At 40.0% G+C, this 22106-nt stretch overlaps 1 protein-coding gene across 1 annotated transcript; it reads right to left on the reverse strand.

The window, feature by feature from the left end:
* Positions 1–918: 918 nt before the first annotated feature.
* LOC128936349 (cytosolic phospholipase A2 epsilon-like) lies at positions 919–20636 on the reverse strand. Its single transcript, XM_054275217.1, has 21 exons — positions 20610–20636; positions 20232–20315; positions 18261–18333; positions 17331–17467; positions 16450–16581; positions 13475–13515; positions 12977–13019; positions 12596–12659; positions 11191–11357; positions 10955–11047; positions 10568–10605; positions 9338–9473; positions 7842–7978; positions 6619–6841; positions 5863–5977; positions 4795–4932; positions 4213–4320; positions 3576–3767; positions 2858–3024; positions 1836–2016; positions 919–1157 (listed from the first exon to the last, which is right to left on the reverse strand). The coding sequence occupies exons 1-21, from the start codon at positions 20634–20636 to the stop codon at positions 919–921; spliced, it is 2535 nt and encodes an 844-aa protein (XP_054131192.1).
* Positions 20637–22106: the final 1470 nt, after the last annotated feature.

The raw sequence follows: 22106 nt of genomic DNA on the forward strand, positions 1-22106 counted from the left end.
GGGCAAAGAAAGAAGGTGAAAAACTGACTTTCTGCATAAAAGGGCCAGTGAAACAGAAAGATCTATGAGTAACTGAGGAAAAGGAAAATTGTTGGACTTGACTGCTTTAGATCCATGAAAAGGACACATGAAGGTTACTGCCAACAGTTTCCTCTTATGAAGGAAGACTTACTGGTTTGATTGATATTGCAGCAAATCTTGACAGACACTGGTGGTGTTATCTCCTGTTAAATGAACTGATGCACAGAAAAGGACTGGCTTAGAGGTAACAATGTTATAATGTTATCTCCTGAGTTATCAGTCCAGTCACCTGCACCCTTGAAAGCGAAGTTTCCTTCCATTATTCATTTTCCACAGTTGAAGTGACAGCTTTTCTTTCATTTTTCTTCAAAGGTTATTCACAAAGCTCATTGCTCACTCAATATTGGATTTCTTGGTATCAAAAGCAAGGGTAACTTTTTCCAGAACAACTTGCTAGCTGAGCTGAGTCCATAGAACTTAATAAAACCCCCAAACTTCAATGATTTCAATTACCAAATTCTTATTTTTAATAAGATTATGCATGGCTACTTAGTATTTGAACAGTAGCTATTACTCTGCCATGCCCCAACAAGGCATGTATATTTTTGCATACAACAATCAGAAAACAAGTTCTAAGAAAGACCAGTTAAATTTACTTCCTTAAGAAACCATTTTTCTAAGACAAGTGCCCTGTTATTTGGATAGCAGTGGGAATAAAACTGTAGCAGCAGCCACACACCAGCCATCTCACTGTTGCAGAAGTCAAAGGAGTTGGTATCACAAATTCTGTTGCCATCACAAACATCTCTGAGCTTGCAGCAGGTGAATATTTATTAGTCCAGTACCAAAACATTTGTGTATCTCCTTCTGATGATTTTTTTTTTCCTTAAATACACTTTAAGTGTGTTTACTCGAATTAGGTGATGAATAGTTTTTAAGTTGCTTCTTTCGTTGCACTGCAGTTCGCAGAGCCTGGAGAATCAAGTGTTTGTTATTCAGGATGTTGTAGCTGCACAGGTTAAGCAGCTTGTTGAAATTCTCTTCAGTGTATGTCAGCAGGCCGGTGCCATAGGGAGCAGCACAGTTGGACACATCCACTCTTCCCTGCTCCATCTCTGCGGGACTGCGCTCCACATCTGAAACCAGAGCCAAGCAAAGGTATTGAGGAAAGTTTCCTGGATCATAGAAAACTAGAAATAATAAAATTGGAGCGGATGCATGCAAAAGTATTTGTAAACTGAAACTGAATTTGCCAAGTAGGTTGGTTTTTTTTTTTTTTTCCTTGTGAAACAAACATTTCTTCTATTGCTGAACTAAAGGAAACAATCTGGCAACTTTTCAAAAATTATAGGTATCAAAGCAGGTTGTTACTCTGGCAAAGCTTTTGCTTCTTTACATGTTTCCAGCACTTTCTATTCTCAATTTTTTCATGTAAAAAAAGTAATAGGGGAATTCAAACTTTGTTAACCCAGTAAATATTATATCTCTTCATGAGACTGTGAGGTGACAGCAAAAACTACCAATGGATATAACTTACTATCTGCGTCCTCTTCTTTATTGTTAAAGTTACACGACCTGTTTCAGGTGCCAGAGGGGGTTTCCCTCAACGTACAGCTTCTCATGCTTTTATTTTTAAACCTCTTCATTCCAATCCCTGATTAGCTGCCCAATACTGTATGCATCACAGCTGGACTGAGACTATAATAACTTAGCCAACTCAGAAGCTTGCCAGTGCCTTGTTTTGGAGTAGGAACAAGTTCAATGGATCAACTGGATGAGACAATCTCAAAAAATGATTACTGCTGTCAACTTACTCGGTGCCTTGTATTTTTGGAAGGTATCACACACTAATGGAAAATAGGCCAAGATTGGTGCCTCCAAGCTGTCCTCAAACACATAGCACTCCTTCAGGTGCTCCCGGTCTTCCTGGCTCAGCTCTGTGCTGGGGAATGGGATCCCATGCTCCAAACAGTACTCTGAGAATAGGTCCAGTGGCTGGCTCAACAGAGAGCAGAGATGGCAACACAGAGAGAGCTTGAAGTAAGACCACCAAACCCCATAATATTTTGCTGCAATAGACAATCTGAGATTGAGTCATATGTTTATAAACAATGCTAACTGTGCACTGGAACAAACATACCATTTTAATTTTAATATATCCTGGGTAACAGAAATTTGGTTGACTTGCTAACACTCTATATTTTTAAAGCAGGGTTACTATTTACTGAAATGTATATGACATTCGGGTCAATTTCTGTGATTTAGTGAGCACAGTAGAGGATTTGGATAAGGAAACTTTGATTATATGTGGCTTCTCAGATCACAGGTTCTTAAATATTTACATTCAGTGCATCAAACTATGTCTTTATGTCCTCTTACAAATAAATTACATTTATTTAAATCATATGAGCCTGTCAAGGTTTCTTCAAATGCAGAAAATAAAACCCTGACTAAAACTCATGACACCAAGAGTCAAATGTAAAAGCAAAATTTTTCATTCAAAAAAAAAAATTCTAAATTATGTATTGTATATTAATTACATTGTAGAAGCCATTTAACTATTGAGGAACTTATTACCAAGACAACATTGAATAGGACATCTTTTGTATGTCTGTGTTCATATGCCTGTCCCAGAAAGACACTGAAAACAGCCCTGATAAAGGCAGTGACATTATGGTCATAACTGTGAATAGTACCACTGATATGATCATTTAATTTAATAAAAACTAGACCATTTTCTGAAAGAAAATTAAAAAAGAGAGAGAGAGAGAAAGCCATTGTGGTAATTCAGCTGCTGGAGTCATAGAGATAAAGAATCACTGCTTCAAAACATCACCAGAGTCTGTGATCCTCCACTGTAATTTAAGTGAAGAATGACATCCACTTTTCTCTCTGGCCTCAGAATGGGTGGGCAGCTGGTGTTGATGAAGAAAGCTGTATCTATCAGCTTGAGGTAGTCACTCATTTCATTCAGCTGTTTGGGAGAAGAATCCAGCACTGTGTCTGAAAGGCCAAAACTTCTATTATTATTATCATTATTTACTGCAGGTTCGACTCTCTTTTTTTCCAAATTAGCATAAAAGAGGAGAAAGAAAATACAATTGATGTATATTCATCTTTGAAACAAAGCCCACAGTTACGTATTTGTCTTTGACACAATTTAGTATTTATTTACTAAATAAATAGCTCAACTCTGAGATCAGCAAGATGGAGCAGTTCTAAGACTCAGCTTCATCCAAAGTGATAAATTACTCTTCTTTCTCAGTATGTGTAAATTTGTGGCTATTTAACTTCCTTGGAAGATTCAAGTCACTGTTTGATGGCTTTTCCTAGGAAGATGAGTATTCAAGCAAACATGCTGCTCTTCCTCCAAGACAGGAACATGACCAGGAATAAATAATCTAGGGCTTGGCAAAACCCATTCCACAAACATGTTAATCAAATAATATTAATCAAAATTTACCTCTATGATAAAACTTATCAAATATTTGTCCTCAGCAAGTATCAGCCCTCAAATCTCCTTCCAAGATATAAGTAAAACAATTTCCAATTACCTTTCCACATGGAAAAGCTCTCATTCTCCAAATATCGGTTATGTAGCTGCAAGCCCTTGAGGAAATTGTGGAACGTTGAAACCACTGGCCGCCCGGTCATCATTTCTCGCAGAGTTTTGGAAAGGTAACCTTTGGGGATGGATAAGCAGGTTGTCTGTTCATGAGGCTTCTTGGGCAGAGCAGGATGGCTCTCTGCAGGAAGAACAAGAAGAGGGTACGTGTCTGCATTCGGGCAGAGTGTTTCTGTGATGATGACAACAACCAAACCACCCTGGCTCCCAGCCCCATCTGTGACTGGGTGCACATGTGGACGTGCAGAGTGTTCTGGGCAGTGGGTTTCAGTGTCACACACACTTGTTCTTCCCTGTCTGGCCTCTCCCTCCCCAAAGGGGTTTGGTAACCCTCTCGTGACTAACAAAGTTCCCCAGGGATGTTGCACAGTGAGCAGCACAATGTTTTTTTCTGTTTTACAGGACAACTGTTGGTCTCCTGCTTTTCCTTCATTCTCAAGGGCTTGGTGTCCCATAAGTTAGAAATAGGACACAAAACCAAACCCTTTACTAAATGTCAGGTTTCACATTTCAGAGAGGTGTGAAGAAAATGCAGATGCAAGGGAAAAGTAGTCTGAAGAACTAACCAATGTCATGCTCAGTGTCTCGAGTCCATCTGTGCCAGAAGTGTTCGGAATGACCCGAGAGGTAGACAGCATCCATAAAACTCTGGGAAAATATATTGCTCCATGTGCCTTGAAAGTTAAAAAAAAAAAAAAAAAAAGAGGCTCCACACTTAATATTAGTTTGAATATTTAGAGCACAGCTATGGCAACACACCTGAATCCACTCTCTGTTCTAGTTATGAAATACTATGAATTTTCCCATAACTATCAAACGCCACGCCATTCCACACAATGTCTGGCTTACAACCAGGCCATTTTCGAAACTTGGCTGTCTATAAAAGTCAGGCTGCGAGTTTAAATACTTCAGATGATCAGTTTGTGTGTGGGCATGCATGAGCTCTGTTTAGGTCATTCTGCAAGACATTCAGCAAATTAGTCACATTTGTCTCAAAAATTGGTTTCCTCTTTTGTCACTTTTGGCTGGTTCATTTGAGATTGAAATTGTATCAGATACATTCTCTGGTGTACTAATACTGCAACTTGCAGACTATCTCTCTGTGTAACCAGCTCTTAAGGTGATGTTTTCTTAAGGTAGTAAATTACCTTCCAAGAAGCAGATGTGGGATTCTGGGATCTTCTTCATCCGGCGACCCATGAAGAACTCACTACCAAAATCCTCGGAGCGAACAAAGGCCCCATATTTCAGGAGACCCACCTCGTAAGGTGTGAACTCCACCCACTCTGCAAATAAGGCATCAAACTGGATTTATTTTTATTGTAAAAATCAGCTTAGAGATTCAGCAGCTGGAAGAACAAGGCCTATAGCTTCACCATGGTGGTGACAGACAGTTCAAATCACCATGATTTGAAACAAAAAGGTGCCCTTCAGCATACATGAATGCAAAAGCTAAAATAATTTCCTCTGCCAAAATCCATTCAGCTTGGGATTCAGATCCATTTCTAAGAAGCAAGACCTGGGGCTGAAAGTCCACTGATAGCTAAGGCCCTGCACACAGCGTGGCATTTTGAGATCCTCTGAGTCAGCAATGACACCAGCTACCATTCATTCTAGAGGCTCTCATAATCACTGCCTTGAGGATGAAAAACTCTGACCAAATCCTCTCCCCACACAGAAAGCTTGGCTGGGTGCACTGGGACTGTAACTGTGCCTAGGAGCAGACGACCAGGTTCAGTTGCAGGATCTCCTGCTTCATTTGTGCTGGAAACCCCATGGAAACAGTGATCAGAATCACTGACCAGAGCACAGAGCCCTGCCCCTCCTCAGATCCTTCTCTGGCTGCTGGGATCTGACTCCTGCTCTCACCTTCTCCTTTCTCCTCCCCGCCTTGCCCTCCTCCCCACTCTTCACAGCCCTCTTGGACTATGCTGCCTCAGCAGAAGACCCAGCAGCTGAAAGGGGCTGTGAGGGGTAGGTGGGGATGAGAGAGAAAAGAGCAGCAGTTGTGGCTCTCAAGGCTGCCAGCAAAAAGCATCTCCATGCCCCCACTGAGCAGTGTCTACAGCACAGGTATCTCCTTTCCACAGAAGACAGAGGAAAAGAAATTATTTAAAAGATTTTTTGGCTTGGACTTACAGGAAAAAGTTTTGGCATTCAATCAGCCTTAGAAGGAAACTCTTCAGAGTTATAAGGGGGTGTATGATAATCTATACCTTTAAAATCCAAAGTGCTAAAGTCATCCTTGACATTGAGGGACAGGTATATGGGGAGTGGATTCTGCCCCTGATTGACTGCTAGTTGTTGATCGGAGAGTTTGTGAGTACTTTCCTGTTCACAAAGAGCAAAAGTCATTGTAAAAAGATGAACATGATGCATGGACTTACTACAGCATCTAAGCAGGAACTATCAATGAAGTATCTGCTAAACCTCAGCAGGTTTTGTTCTGTGTACTTTAGCTGTTTGCCCACACAAGTGTGTACATGTGTTTTCTGCCATGAGCTTTCACCAAGGCATTGTGCTTATGGGAGCTTTGGCAAAGGGGACAGGGCAAAAATGCAAGAAACATGTCTGTACAGTCACTGTGATATGATTTGCTTTAAGGAAATAGAGATATTTAGTCAACCTGGACCCATTTCCTTCCATCCTGCTTATGGGTATACATTGCTGTGCCTGAACTTAAGCTCTGTCACAGCCTTCTCTCCTCTGGGTGTTACTGGAATTATCATCTCACCCAAACCCCAAACTTAAAGATGGAAAATCAGTTTCCTTAACATCTTGAATTTTTGCATGCTCTGACACCTCTTCTAGATGCTCACACTTTAGGGATACTTTGTTACTTTTGTTCTAAAAAGCCAAATATTCAGTCCTTCAGGTGTTTTCAGACTCTTTTCTCTAACTGAATCAACAACCTTAGACGTGGGAAGTTAGAAATCCTGTGAAATAAGAGTGAGAGAAAGAATATAAAATACCTGATGATGTAGCATACAATCAATGAAGAGTCCCCATAAGTCTGTAAAGGACACCTTGTGCCCCTCTTGCTTTCTCTCACAAAGCTCATTTTCATAGTATTTCATATGATCCAAAGAGAAACAGTGCAGCTTGCTCTTGGTCACATGTTTCCTGATATCATCAACTGGCCCTCTGAGATCCTTTTGTGACCAATTTGCATCTTCATATAACTTTGACATGGTCCTAGATAAAAGGAAGGTACTGAGGTTCATCACAGGGCACATGTCAATTCATTAGCCTACAACACACACAAGTGTTTTGTTTCAGGCTACATGAGGTTCTTGCCCTCCAACTTTTACTTGGAAGAGCATTTCAAAGCTGAGGCAGAGTTTAGACTGTGTAATGATTTCTCTTTTTTTCCCTGCACAAATACATTTTAAATCATCCTGGCTTGTTTGTATTTCAGAATCAAAAGAGTAATCAAGCAACACATAACTTAACTCGAGCTTTTGCTAGAATTACCCTTTGATTGTCCAAGCCACCTCTTCTGTGTGAGGCCAGTTCCCTCAGATGGGTCAGGCTGTCTGTGAAATGTTAAGCTGGAGTTTAGCAGTGGCTATTGCCCTGGCCAGTGTGAGAGCCCTGCTTGGGTGTGCAGCAGGTGGGCACCTCAGGCTGCTGGCACACATAAGGGCAGCCCAGGGCCACCTGTACCCAGGGCTCGAGCAGATTCCAGCCATCCCCTCTCATCCCCATCCCACTTGTTCTAATTCTGTCTCACAAACTTTTCGAGCAGCCCTTCAGAGGCAAAATGTTTTAAATCCCCTCAACCCCTCCTAGTTTGTGCAAGGCAGTCACCATTGAGTGCATGAGTGACACACTGTGTTTCTCGGGGCTGTTCTTTAAAAGTCTGCTTTTTGGAGACATGTAAGAGTTGAGCCAGACAAATATTACAAAAGGACTTGAAGTGTTGCATGCAACAAGATAAGTTACAGGCAAACCATCCTGACTTGTGTTCTTTTCTTTTGGCCTCTGTAAACACTTCAGTGCAGTTACAGATATAGTGTCATTCTCATTAGATTTGTTTCTTGTAGGAGGGCAGCACTGAGTGATCCCATGAAACAAGTCCAAAAGGAAGCCAAGTGCCCACATCAAGCTGAGTAAATTCATCAGTAAGGCAAAATTGTTCACCAGGTTATCACTCTGACAACAAAAACATAAGTACAATCCCAGCTCTCCTTACCATGTTGTGGCGGATAAACCACTGATGTATGACACACAGTCCAAAACACCCAGCTCCTGGAGAGCCAGGAGGCTGCCAAACATTGCTGTCATGGATCTCACTCCCCCTGCTGCCGTCACCACTGCCACCACAGGCACCTGCCCAACACACAGAGACAGGCACAGAGTCACTCGTCACCAGAGGAGATACAGGAATGATGGCCACGCAGAAAAAAGTAACAGCAACACCTGGTTCAGGTAGGTTTTGATTAATTCACCTCTTCAGGGCAGTGCCTAGATGTGTGTTTGAGCTGTGTAAACTTTGGTGGAATTTAGTGTATGCTGAAAGCATTTTCCTGAGCAGTGATGCTTTGGAAGGCCAGGAGCTGTAAGTATGGATCTTGTGTGGGGAAATATATTTTCAGATTTTCTCAATTTATTTAACTTATCCTCAGCTCTTTCCCTCAAAACACCTTTTAAAGTTCTGAGTATAGCTAAGGTCAGAAAAGCAGCACAAAACCTGCCTGCATAATTTTTCTTCCTCTAAGTATATATACAACTTTGCTATTCTCCACGCAGATAGTACCCAGCTTCATAAGTTTATTTTAACACTCTTTTTTCAACCCAGATTACCTCTACCTTCCCTGATATCAGTGCTATACATAATTCAGTTTTATTTTCCTCAGAAATGCATCTATCCTGTTATCCTTCCTCACTTTTCTGTATACTAAAAACTGATAAAATAGACATTCAGTTTTAGGAACATATGATGCCATTACCTTTAATCTTGTCTTCACTGTATTTTACCTCTTACTTTTATTCTCATTTAATCACAACAAGTCCTATTCTACCTGTTACTTAAGTTCATGGGCACTTTGACTTGGTTGAAAAATGCTGTCCTGCACACATCATAAAGGGTTAAGTGTGCTGGGAACTGAGCAGAGCAGAGGAGGAAATGCCCCACAGGCACATTGTCCCAGACTCTTGCCCCAAGCACCACAGCCCCAAAACAGATCTTGGTCCTCCAGTAACAGAGCAGCTCCCTCTGAGTTCAGGGATCCCCAGGAGATAAGCAAGAAAGAGGTAACACCAAAAAAGACACAAGACAGATGCTACTGCACCAGTGTGCTATGGGAGAGTTGGATCCTTCCCTTTGAACCTTGTGGCAGCAGAGAAGAGGTACCAAAGAGGAGAAATGGTCTCAGTTTCAACAATCAAACTTCACCAGGCTTGGTTTTACACACCAGCATGTCCGCAAATACAGCCTTTGGCTGCCCCTGGGGGAGGACAGAGGTTGGCAGAGGATAAAGGACTTATAACTGGCCTCCTAAAAGTTCCTCTTTCATTCTCTGTGCCAAAAATTTGGATATGGTCTTAGGTGCAAGCGACAATCTGGCCAATACTATTTAGTGTAGAATATGTGGAAAAGCTGCACGGGTAGTCATGCACGCACATCGCATCCACTTCTCTCAAAGTGGGTCATATTACTTCAAGTTCCCAAGGTGCTGTCCCACATACCTCATCCTCCTGTAGGTCTTCATCTAGATGAAGAAGATTTTTCAGAGCAGCAGCAACCACCTTCTTCCTTTTACAGAGGAAATCCTGCTCCTCCACGCAGAGACCAAACCCCAGCCTCAAATCCAAATCCTTGCAACTACAACACAAGAACAGCACAAGGCATCACCTGCAGCCATTACAGTTGGAGACACTCAGCTAAACCAACAATAATAAACCAGTTTAAAGAAATGATACTTCCATGTACATGAAAGTCCCCCTATGTACAAGAAAGCAGATATATGGATATCCTATGTCCTATATTTGTGCCTTCCTGTGGAGATTTTAGACCAGAATTATGTCCTGAAGAATTTCACATAATCATAACAAAGTCAAATAAATAAAATCAAGTTATTTCACATTGAACTCTGGTATTTGGACACCTCTTCACATTCTCCTGCTGTGCACGTGTTTTCTGAAGCACAAAGGGGGCCTAAGTAGTTATTTAAACTTAACACACTTTAGTTAAAAGAGCCCTAATACTGAGTTAGGCTTATCTCTACAAAGAATTTGTGCTCTAAGTCAGAAGGTGTCTCTTAAATTTATCACTTTTGTACATTATCATGAACACCATGTAGGTGATTCATTCTATAACCTTTATTTTCACAGGGTTCCAGTTTCAAAGGTTTTTTCCAGGGAAAAAGAAAACCCACAAAAACTTCTCTGTATCTTCTCTGAATATTATTCAATAACACCCTCTGATTAAGGCTTGCAATGGAGCTAACTTATCAACAGGGGGTAATGTTGCCCTTCAGAAAATCTCGGCAAGCCCAGTCAATAAATAAATTCCTGTCCATGTGTTTCATTGAAAAATTACCTGTAGAGGTCTTGTAAATGCATAAAGGTTTTAGACACATTAGAAATCTGGTATACATAAATAGGTACTTATTATAGATAAAGGTTACAAGACAGAGGGATGTTCAGGTTACAAAGCATCAGCATTAGGAAAAATATTGTGCTGGTTTATACCCCATAACTAACTACCACCTATCCTGTTTTAAATTCTTACCAACCCATTTACAAGCTTTAAAAAGCTTTAAAGCATTTTATTAACAATTCCCCATATTTCAATCATTTTTATTTCCTGTTTTGAAATTAGCTACTTTCGGATGTAGCTTCCTTTCATCTAACAATGATATTATGAAAGGAGAGGAGATGGCCTAAGTAATCATTCAAAAGCAATAAAAGATTTACCTATTTTCCTCATTCACAGACACCTCATAAGATTCCCCCTGAAAAATCAATAATGACAGCACCATAAATTTTAAATAGAATTGTAATTTTGTATAAGTAGGTTTTACAGTATTAGCAATTATTCACATATATAGTATAATGATAAAGTTTTGGCCTCCTCTCAAGCATTCAGCCCACAATCTTCTAAACTACTTTTAAAGCAGCCAGAAATTCTGAATATCCTATTTTGCCTACAAATCATAGTTATATTTCTAAATGTTTGCAGTGCTAAGCATACAAATAACTCACTAATGCATTTTTAGCAACAAAATTAATACATGACCAGATATCACATATATACAGTTTACCTTGTTGAAAGAATTCCAAATACTGTCAGAGGATACTCACTCTCATCACTGTCACTTTCTTTCCCAAGTCCAGAGAATGGAGAGGCACAGCCAGGGGACTACTTACATCCATTTCCCTTCTACCTGAGCCAGGCTGATTTAAAGAGGGAGAAAAAATGTTATAAGAAGAATATTATTTATAGACCCTAGGCACAGAAATACCAGATAAGGGTTAACTCATTATTCTTTTCCCAAAATTTAGGTTAAGTGTTATCACCATCCATAAGCAAAACCTACACAACAGAAAAAATGCTCCTTTGGCAGAGTCATGAGCAGTCTGGGTTGACTGTGCTTGATGTAGTGGAACCTGGTGGTTTCACTGCTTCCTGGCCTGGAGTGAGGACCTATGGAAATATCCTGGGTTTCTTCATAGGATCCTTTCATTGTGAAGGTGAAATCTCTCCCTAAGAACAGGAAGCAAACCACAGGGAGATGTTAACTGTGCCTAGTCCCGAGATTAGTAAATGAAAGTGACATTTCAGCCTTAGTGCTGCAGGCTTAGCTAAAGTTAATTTAGATCACAATGTTTTCCTTTCCCTGTGACCAGTGTGCAGCACCTGGCCCTTGAGTTCCCCTGGACTGCAGGGGCTCAGAACTGACCAGATCTCAAGTCTGCAATACTCAGAGAAATGATCCCAAAAGCTGATGGCAGAGTCAGGGCTGACATCCCTGACTCCTCGAGGCCCAGCCCTCCATCCACAGAGAAATGCAAAGGCATCTGTTCTGAGTATTTCACCAACCTTGAGGGGAATTTTTAGCAGGCACTTTGTACATAATTCTTTGTGTAAAAATATGTGTGAATTCATTTGAGTACCCCATAGCAGGTGTAGTATGAATGTTATCATCCTACATTCATAATTAAGTTATTGTTCTGCTTATTGTAAATCCCATTGGATTGCCTTGTAAATGCTAAATTATGGGATGATTGAGTACTGCTGAATCCTTTAGACAAAGGATCAAGTCTGAGGCTAAGTTTGGCAAGAGGGCCCACTCTGAAACTCATAACTCTGTGAGGATCTTCACTCCTGGCACCCTTTCCTTTTCCCTCTTTATCCTTTTGCATCCCTGGTCTCTACACAAATAATTCTAGATTTTTTCTAATCTGAATTTTCTTTGCATGTTTTATACATGTAGTAATAGAGTGAGCCTTGTCATCGAACTTTGTCACACTTTTACAAACTTATATTAAACCTACACTTGCTGGTACCTTTGCCAATGATTAAGTGACCTAAACCATTTGTGACACCCTGCCAAGTGACAGAGAGCATGTGTTACACTTGTGGATGCCTCTGGCAGCATTCAGATCCCTCGAGCTTTCACTGAAGTCTTTCTCCTCCTGAGAGTTGTGTCTCCCTTTTTTTCATTTGTTTTCACCAGAAAACAGAGGTTAAGGTATTTCAGTACCATCCACACTGTAGTGCTGTTTCCAAATCTCCCAGCCACCTCCCTGTGGCTTCTTTTCTCTTAAGTTACAGAGTCATGCCTTCTTCTGAGGACTCTCACTATTAGCAAGTAGGTAATTCAGGAAATACCCAAGCACCCCTGATGCAAACAGAGACTAAAACAAACCCAATATTTATCTAGATTCAGCTGCATTTCCCATAGCACAAAAAGCAGCAGCAATTTAAATCAGCACCCTCACTTTTGCAAGAGCTCTTCTTTTTTGCTTCGTTCACATGTACTTCCAAACAGGAAACTTCACGAGACTGGAAGAGAGAAGCAATAAAACCACTGGTCACAGAAATAGTTCAGGATTCTCACTGAGGTTCTAGGGGCCCTGTAGAAACATAATGCTTGGCCATGATGGTCTGTGGATGTGAAGAATTTGTAGAAACTGAGTATCTTGTATAAATCTTGCAAGCAGTACTGTGGTTAAGGAAGCCAGAATAACTGGGATCTGTCATTACACCTAAACACCATTCAGTCCCCAACAGTTAACACAAGAAATTTTTCTCCCTATCTTCCAACCCATCCTTCAGTTCTGCCCCACCATAAGATTAGCATACAAAAAAAAAAAAATTACCACTAGTACACCATTAGTAATGATCTTCTCAGATACACCTGGTCTGAAAAGCAAAACCAAAAAGATTTCTTTAAAAGTGCATATTTAGCAATAAACTTTCAAAAGCACAGTTCTCTGAGCTCAGTTTTTCTAGCTGGCAAGTACCATCAGCAGTTCTATCCTTCCCCTCTATCTTGCAGCCTCTGCCAGATCACATCCCATACCTTCCCAAGGATGCTCCTTCCTTCTTATCTCTGCTGAGGAGAATCATCTCTCCTTAGGCTGAATCACAAAATAAACATCCATTCTCAGCTATAAATAGTAAGTGAGACTGTCACTCAAATTTAGGACAGAAAAGCAATAATGGGGATGATGCTGAGATGAGATAGCTGAGCTCAGAAGTACATGGAGCCACTTCCCCAGTGCTGCATTACCACTCTCTAAAATGCAGTTTTCTGACAACAAACTCTACAACATTTATGTTTTACTTACGTGTTTTTCCAGTAGAAATTTACTTACATGTTATCCAGTAGAAATTCCACTTCTAGTTCTTCCTGATTCTGAAAATAGGATTTTTTTTAAAATTGATGAATGAAGAAATATTTTCCTCTGATACTACTCTGGCAATTTATAACTCTCTCTCTATTCCCACACCCTCTACATCATAATATAAACAGATAGAGATTTCTGTGGCCACACTTTGATTTCACCTCTCCACTGCTCTACTGTTTACAAACCAGCTGTACCACCACAAGAAAGAAAATATTAAGTATCATTGAATAGGGAGCAAGGGTCCTATTATTAATTCATTAGTAGGATGAGACATGGGTCAATCAATGCTGAGGAAGGGAAGAATAGCAGGTGAATGATGTAGGAAAACATAATTAAGAATGAATGGACTTAGTGCAGTGAAAAGATAGGGAGCATGCCTCGGTTAAAACAAAAGAATTTGCAGAGTAAAGTCATTAAACATTAAAAAAGGCTGGGAGAAGGGTCCAGCCTGGAAAATAAAAACTGCCAGGGGAAGGGAAGAAGAGAGAAGACTGAAGCTGTGAAGGGGAATCAGGGAAAGAGATGAGGGGAGACAAATCAAGAGAAAAAGAGACAGGAAAAGTACAAGAATGAGGCAGCAATAGAGTAGCACACCAACAGTATCAAAGAGACTGAAGAACTGTATTACTCCAGCCACTTGCTATGGGATACAGCCAATCCAGGAAAAACCAGACTAAAAAAAAAAGTATATCAGAGAGATCTTCTGCATCACCCGTAGGGAGGAAAACACCAGTTAATAGTGATATAAATCTCTTTCTGGCAAGTGATAGTAGCATTTTTTAATTTATATTCAGAATAGCTAACATTTATTGACAAATATCCCTTCTGTCCAGCTGCACATCATATTTTAACATTGTGAATCGACTGTCAAAAACATGCCAAATCTGACAATGCAGTTGCCATGGGAAAAACATCTTTACAGTAAAGTGCAGAGCAATTTTGTATTTACTAGTTCATATCAGTAAATGAAACATCTCTGATGGCTTCTCTGATGGCTGCATCTGTGGCATGTAATGCAGGAGCAGGTAGCTGTGCTTGCTTATTTCCTCCAAAGTGTCTATTTCATGAGAATTACAGTGGCTGCAAAGTTGTAATAGAAGGCTGGGGCACAGATTTTAGAAAGCAGTCACCTTACTCAGATGCAAGACAGACTGTGCCAAATATTTAACTATGCCCAGACTGTACTATGCAAACCAACTGATGCTCTGTTACCACTTTGTCCAAAGAACAGCAGAAACAAGGTGCAGAAGAACCTGGCTCATACCATCTGCCCAATTCTGCCTGCCTTATGTTCCTACCCTTCTTACGCTGTTTTACACCCACACAAGTTACATTTCCAGTAAATCCCACTCACATATTTGTGGGTGAAAATTCCAGAGCATAGCAATGGAAATACTTGTTAGGCCACAGAGAGCAAGAGGCACAGCAAAGCAGCCCTGCTGCTCTGACATCACCCATCTGACCTCTTCAGCCCTCCTTCTGAGATACCTTGGTAGATTAAAGAAATCATTATGGGCAGATGCGGCACTACAGCCTGTTATTAAGATTGCCCAGCCTGTTGCATTACTAAGACACTTTCAAAAAAAATAAAATAACCCAAAGTCTTGTGAAAATCCATATAGAGACCACGATCTGTGATGCCTCATGGGGGCCTGATTCATCACGAACTGAAGAAGGGCAGCTTGACCAGGACGTTCCTGAGACAGCTCACCTGGACTGACCCCCACCGCTTCCACCTTGCTCATGGGCTAAGAGCGCTGCACATGCCTCAGAGCAAATTCAGGGCTTGAATCACACCTGCCATTATCTCAGTCACACGAGGGATTTTCTGAGGAAGGCTGTAGCCAGCTGGAACAGGGTTAATGAGCAGTCCTCAGTAAGGATTGGTCGTCTAAAAGAGTAGTTAATAAACCTCTTCAAAGCAATAGTAACATAAAAAACAGGCAAGAGTGTTTTCCAAAGAGCCTGACTGACACAGTGGTTTAGAAATAAATGGAGCACACCAGTTCCTGGGAACCGTAAACTGAAACTCTTGGCAAAATGTGAAAAAGCCCTGAAGTTGTTACTACACCCTCCAGAGAAGGTGTTACATTGTGCAGAAGGAAATCTGAGTACATATTCGGCTCCCTTTGAAGATGAGTGGGATTTCTCCACCTCTCCTCCAGCAACTTCATCCACTCAGTGTTTCATAAGATACTCTGTATCTTTATTTTGGTTGTTTATACAACTAAACACTGTATTTTTGATACACACGCAGCAAATAAAACTCTTACCCTTCTTCACTCACTAAGAAAAAAAAAAAATACTGATGATATTCTCACTCATGAAGGTCTGCGTCTCCTGTGCTGGCTCAGCCCCTCTAAAATAATTTTGTAGCAAAGGACCATCAGTAGACTTGCTGTAATTTTTTCCTTAAAGTTGTTTAGTGGAGGAAGAAAAAAATCCCAAAGAGATTAACACAAGAATTAAATGCTTCATTTAGAGAGTACATTATTTGAAAGAACTGGCCAAAATCCCCAGGGAAGCTGAGAGGAGACAGCCCCAGTGAGCTACTGGCCAAAGGGTAAGAGCAACTGCTTGGAAACAAGGACAGGTTTGTTCCCACCCCTGCTCTGTCAATCTCCTAGAGCAGAAATGAGACCTCCTAACCAGCAGCTTCTTCATTTTTGACTCTTTTTCTCACTGATTTTTCAAAATATAGTTTTGAAATTAAAAAAAAAAAAAAAAACAAAAAAATAGGAATTCTAAAAGTATTTTGCATCTTATTCCAGTCACAACAGGGGGTGTTTGTGACCCCTCCCCTAAAACCCAAGCATTCAACTTTTTTTAGTAACATCCTTTTTAACAAAGTCTTTGTGTGTGAGAACCAATTTAACCTTCAATAGAGGTAGCAACTTGAGACAAAATTCTAATCAAGAGTATTATTTTGTCTAGCCCCTCACCTCTGGATTCAACTCAAAACTCAGGTGAACTTTTTCTCCAGGTTGGATTTTAGCCACATCAAAGCGAACGGTCATAAGATGGTCATCTGGTGTAAAAGTGTCCTCATCACAGACTGTCAGCTCCAGGATGTTCTAGGCAGAGAGGCAGAGAAGGATGTAAATCACATATTCTGGGACTCCTGAGCCCAAAAGGAAGGCCCAGCAAGAGCCAGCATTCAGCCCTCATGTGGACAGACTCCTGTGACAGCACAGAGCTCAGCTCACAGCACAGAGAGCAGAGTCAGGGACTAACCCTAGAGAGGTAAATCATCAGATTTGGCAAACAAAAAGAGCTCCAAAAGAAGAGGAAACATAAGGGACATATATGATGGTAACATGCACCAGGCAGAGCAGAGGTTACACGCACTGCTCTTCAGATTGTTTGCGGATTCAAAATCACTGCCTTGAGAAATCTTGGCATTTTGTCGGAAAGTAATAATAAAGGGGAAATTCTTAACTCTTTAAAATGAAAGTTAAAGCACACTACCAATCTCTCAACAGGATTTGATCCCTTGACATTCCCTGAGGGCTCAGGTTACCATGAGAAGATGCAGCTTTAGTAAACTATGAGAAACTGATCCAGTTTGGACTTTGTATCACTTTCACTCTGACTGTTCACCTATTTCTGCTAACTCTATAAACAATTTAACAGTCTTTTACGACTGTTCTGGGATGCAAAGAAGCATTCAACATTATTCCAGATACTCCACAACCTTATGGGCTTAAACTACTTCTTTCAGTCAGGTTATCCATGTGAGTCTCAAGCCTTTCAAAAAGAGTTTGCCCGCAGCAGGTGAAGATGCCCCCTTTAGAAAGCACCTGCTCACTGTCACAGATCCCACCTTCACTTCACTCTGTATCACGAAGTGGAAAGTTTCGTTCCAGACAGGGTTTCTGCAGTTGTGCACAGTTCTTGTCTGGGCTTCCTGACACGAAGCTGTTGGCAGCCACAGCTTGACGTAGCAATCAGTTTGGCTCCCTGTGTTAACAACAAGTTGCACAATTACTACAGCAGTACTTTGTTATTATATGATTTGCCCAGTCAGGGAAAGAAAAGATTAACCTCTGAGGAGTCCTAGATATTTCAATAGACCCAAAGAAAATATTCTGGGTTTAGGGTTATTTAACTTTTCTATTTAGATTTATATCAGTTTCAAAAAAGTCACTTTTAAACCACTAATTCTGTATGATAACAAGAGCTAAAGTATTTTATTTCAACAGTGCTGAACTGGCTCTTGTGATTTTTTAACTCCTATTTTCAAATACTTGCCACTTCCCAGAAAAATTCATGTGCAACTTCACTTCTTCAAGTGGCACTTTTAAAAATTAAATGGAAATTTTAGTTTGGAAGATTTACATCTATTTGTAATGCAAAGTCATCCAACACCAGCAGAAGAGTGAAGCCACAAATACAGCAACATCCAAAGCAACTGGTTTGATTTTTCCTCTATCTTTCACAAAGATATTCCTTCCAAAAGGGAATTGGGCAACCTGGAAAAGGGGGCACTGAAGAGTTAGGAGAAAGGGAAATATCACAGAGCAGCTGATAAAGGGAAGGACAACTTTTTCAACACAGAATTTCTAGACTATTTCCTTTCTGATTTTAAGTGTTTTCTAAATTATTTTGCATTTAAATGAAAATAAATACAACTTCTTCACCCAAACCCCTTCGAAATATTACTGTAATCCAAGAAAAAGGTGTACAAGAGCATTAAAATCAGGTGACAGTAGTTTTCTTGCTAAGCTATAAATGTGTCATCAGTGATACTTACACAGATCTGCTTTGCGAAGATTTCTCATGCCAATAATTTTTACAGAAAGCCAGCACAACTGAGGCACTTCTGGCTGCAGAACAATGAGAAAGATACCTCCATTATTAGCAATTAACTCAGATGTAAATAACATTGTTTATCCTTCAGCACCAGAAAGGCCAATCTATCTTTATATTGCAGTGAATTTGATTTCAACTATTTAAGACATTTTCTGAGAAGAAATACTTTCTTGTGATTTGACATTGAGTAAAGATAGACTGTCATTCACAGCTAGGGCCTACATTAATCAAAACGAAACCTCATTAATACAACAAGCAGAACTGATACATGAGTATAAACCAGGGGGTTTTAAAGAACCAGAACTGGAGAAAGTGGGAATCACTAAAGCTCTAAACAATGTAAGAGAATGGAAAGATGAGAACACAAGGTAAAATTGGCAGTGTGTTAGAGAACGTAATTAAACACAAATAAGCAACAAAAAGCTATAGTTGTATGTAAATGCACATACATCCCCAAAAAAGACACAAAAACACAAACAGACAATTCAGAATGTCTTGGCTTCATCAAAGGACAAACTTAGGCTGATCTGATTGATCCACCAAGGAGAAGCTCTGAGGCACAGCAATATTGACAACCTGTACTGTAGGGTTCCACAGGGGAAGAAGGTTCTTGAAGGCTTCACAACTCTCTCCATTTTTTTCTGTTCTCTCTCCAATCCCTATCACAGCTACACAACCCTACACTCGGTTACTGGGAAAACAAGACAGTGTTGAAGAACGTCAAGAGTAAAACACTACATGAAGAAGCAACAGCTCCATTAATTAAATTAAAAGCAGCGCTTAAATACCCAAAGAATCATGATTTCTGAGAAACTGCCTGCTTAGGACCTCTTTGTGTACCTCTTTATTTTGATACTCCCCATCCTGACAAAAGCAGACTAAACATCTAGAAAGCAATAAGCCACCAAGCCAAATGTTATTTACAGCCTACTGGAACAATTCTCAACAATTTTCTCTCAGAAAGTGTCATTTGAACAAAAATAGAAGGTCTGAAAGAAGCCCATCAACCTCAGCATAATTTTTGGCAGCAGCATTTCTGGAGATGGAGGATGAAATAAGTACATGATTCAAATTGCTGAAAGCTCAACATTTCATCCAAACACAGAGGATTAATATTTCATCCTCAGATTTAGTACCATCCATATCCATGAGTTTAGAGAAAACTTATTCATGAGATGGCTTAAATACTAAGCAACTATACTGACATAAACCAAATTATTATTCCATAGTGCTAGCAGTTAGTGAATTGACTGCTCTCCTAGATCTAAGAAAGAGTTAGCTTCATTCTTTTCTACTGAATACAGCTAAGGAACAGAATAAAAAAACTCAGGGGCAGAAAAACATATACTATTTTCATTTTTTAAATTATTTAATATACTTCTGACTAACCATTAGTCATAGAACAGAATAATTTGCAACATATCTAGAATGCACCATATTCAGTACTTTCCAAAACCAATTCATCTTCATAAAAATCAGTGTTCAGAAAAGTGTCAGACATGGAAGTAAGCCATTTTATTTGCTCATCTGCCTCCATAAAGTAAAGGAAAAACAATTTAAGGACTAAGCCTTGGGTGTTATGAGGTATGACCACCATCATATAATCATACCACAGTAAACCAAGACTAAAATCTAGCTCTCCCAGTTCATTACCTAGCATTTAAACCTAGTTCATCATCTTCCCAACCCCTAAGTCACAGTGAATGCTTTGCACTCTAAATAGCACACTCCCAGAAGTAGCAAATATTCCCTTAACTATCTGTTAATAAATGTTACCTCTCACAAAACAGTTAAGCTTGGGAGAGACTGGAAAGGCTGACAGCAGAACTGCAGGTATCATCAGGGCCATGCACTACCCTTTGTGCCCTGCAGCTCTCTCCTTGCAACCCAGAAGCTGCCTTCCATACAGTACCTCATTTTCAGCACTGCAGGGCCTCTGATTATTCCTCCTCCTGATTCCAATCTTCCTGTGCGGATTTGCGCGGATGAACCGATCCTGGAGACAAAAAGCCAAAAGAGGGCCAGTGATGAAACCCATCAGTCAGTAATTTTCAGTTTCTGCTCAGATTCACTATGGAAGGAGACCCTAGCATGTCTCCCATTTCTCCTCTTCATGATGGGATATATCCATCTCACCAGGACCATCTACCTGCTGCTTTTCCTAATATATCTGCCTACTGTAAAGGCATTTGACATTTAAGGATCAAAATTCCCCAAGCATTTGCTTTTGATCAATCTCAACCAAGACCACCAAAAAGATTCTTCTGCCCCAGCAGTGATTTTCTCTTACCAAAGGTGAATAGGCTGATGATCCCATGGGTATCTTTGTTTCATAAAAGGCACCACTGTAAGGCTCCAGTCTGTGTGTCTCCCAGCTGGTAGGTGCTCCTGGACCACAGCTGTGGCCAGGAAGAAGAGTTGTATAGATTGACTCACGGCTCCACCTCCCACTGATTTCAAAAGCACAAATGATGCATTTGTTCTGTGCCACATAAAGATATTTTCTTTTTTTTCTTTTTTTTTAACACCACAGTGATTTGGAGAAAAAAGGAGATGGGTCAAGCATTTTATCACAGGGCAATTCCAGAGTCATTATCCACCACCATAAGGTCTGAAAAGCTGCACACAGAGGGATCTCCTGGGGCAGTTCCTGTCCCCACCAGCATCTCCAGTCAGATGCACAACAACAAGGATTTTCACCAAGTTCACTGCAACTTACAGTCCTGAAGTGGAGGACCTCACAGGCAGATAGTTAAAGAAAACACCTTGTAGCTTTTCTTCTGTCTTATTGTTTTGCACAGAGGTTGTTAAGGTGTCAGCAGAGTCAACAGGAGCTTTTGCTATGGCAACGTTTTTTAGCTAAAGCACTGCTTTCAATTAAATCATGTTAGAATCTCATAAGCTTTAACGAAAATAACTACATACCATTTTTGCAAAAGACTTTAAACATCTCCATTAAAATTGCCAAGTCTGATATCTTTTAAATTTTATAGTAATTTCCCATTAATTTTCTGTAACAGCACTCAACATATAAAACCAAAAGGACCTAGTACTCTTAAGAAAATGCAAAAATAGCACAGAAGGTGGCTATCACATTCAACATTATTAAAATCACTAAAAACAGGTGTTTTCAATAGTAAGAAGTTGCAGTTGAAAAAAGATTTTTTAAAAACTCAGAATTTTTACAATTCTAAAAAATAAAAAGTCAGAATGAAAACCCTTTTTGAAAGCAGCAGGACATCTTAGGAAAAAATAAAAAACTTATTTTCAACCCTTTCTAATAAAAGTATTTGAGTATTCCAACTGTCCTATAAAGAGCTACCTTAGGTGAGACCTATCTTAGATAAAGTTTCAAATTATTATTATAATTAGTTTTGCCTATTAATGGATTCCAGCATTCAATGCATGAATGTTTCTGCTTTAGGCTGTACTGCCACTTACGCAAAAAAATCCAGATGACTTCCCACCTAAAGTTTTTTGTTGGGTTGTTTTGTTTTATTGTGGAACAGGTATTACAATAGAAAATTATTTCACTTTTTTAATACAACAACATTTTTGCAGTAATGGTCTAAATGGAAACAAGAAATTCAGCTCACAGGGTTACAAGAGGCTGAGTCCAGCTGCCATTCCATCACTGAACTTCGGCACTGAAGTAATTTTGTGTCTCAGTTTGATGACAGTGGATTCTCCTCACTCTTGAGGAACCAAAGTTAGCCATCCACTTAGAAAACATGCCATGCTCCCCACTTAAATTCCACCCTTTCCAGAAGGTCCACATTTAGGCCTT

The sequence above is a fragment of the Melozone crissalis genome, unplaced genomic scaffold (genome assembly GCF_028551555.1).
Source record: "Melozone crissalis strain CALT ecotype California unplaced genomic scaffold, PUWL_Pcris_2 ptg000018l_1, whole genome shotgun sequence".
NCBI lineage: Eukaryota > Metazoa > Chordata > Aves > Passeriformes > Passerellidae > Melozone > Melozone crissalis.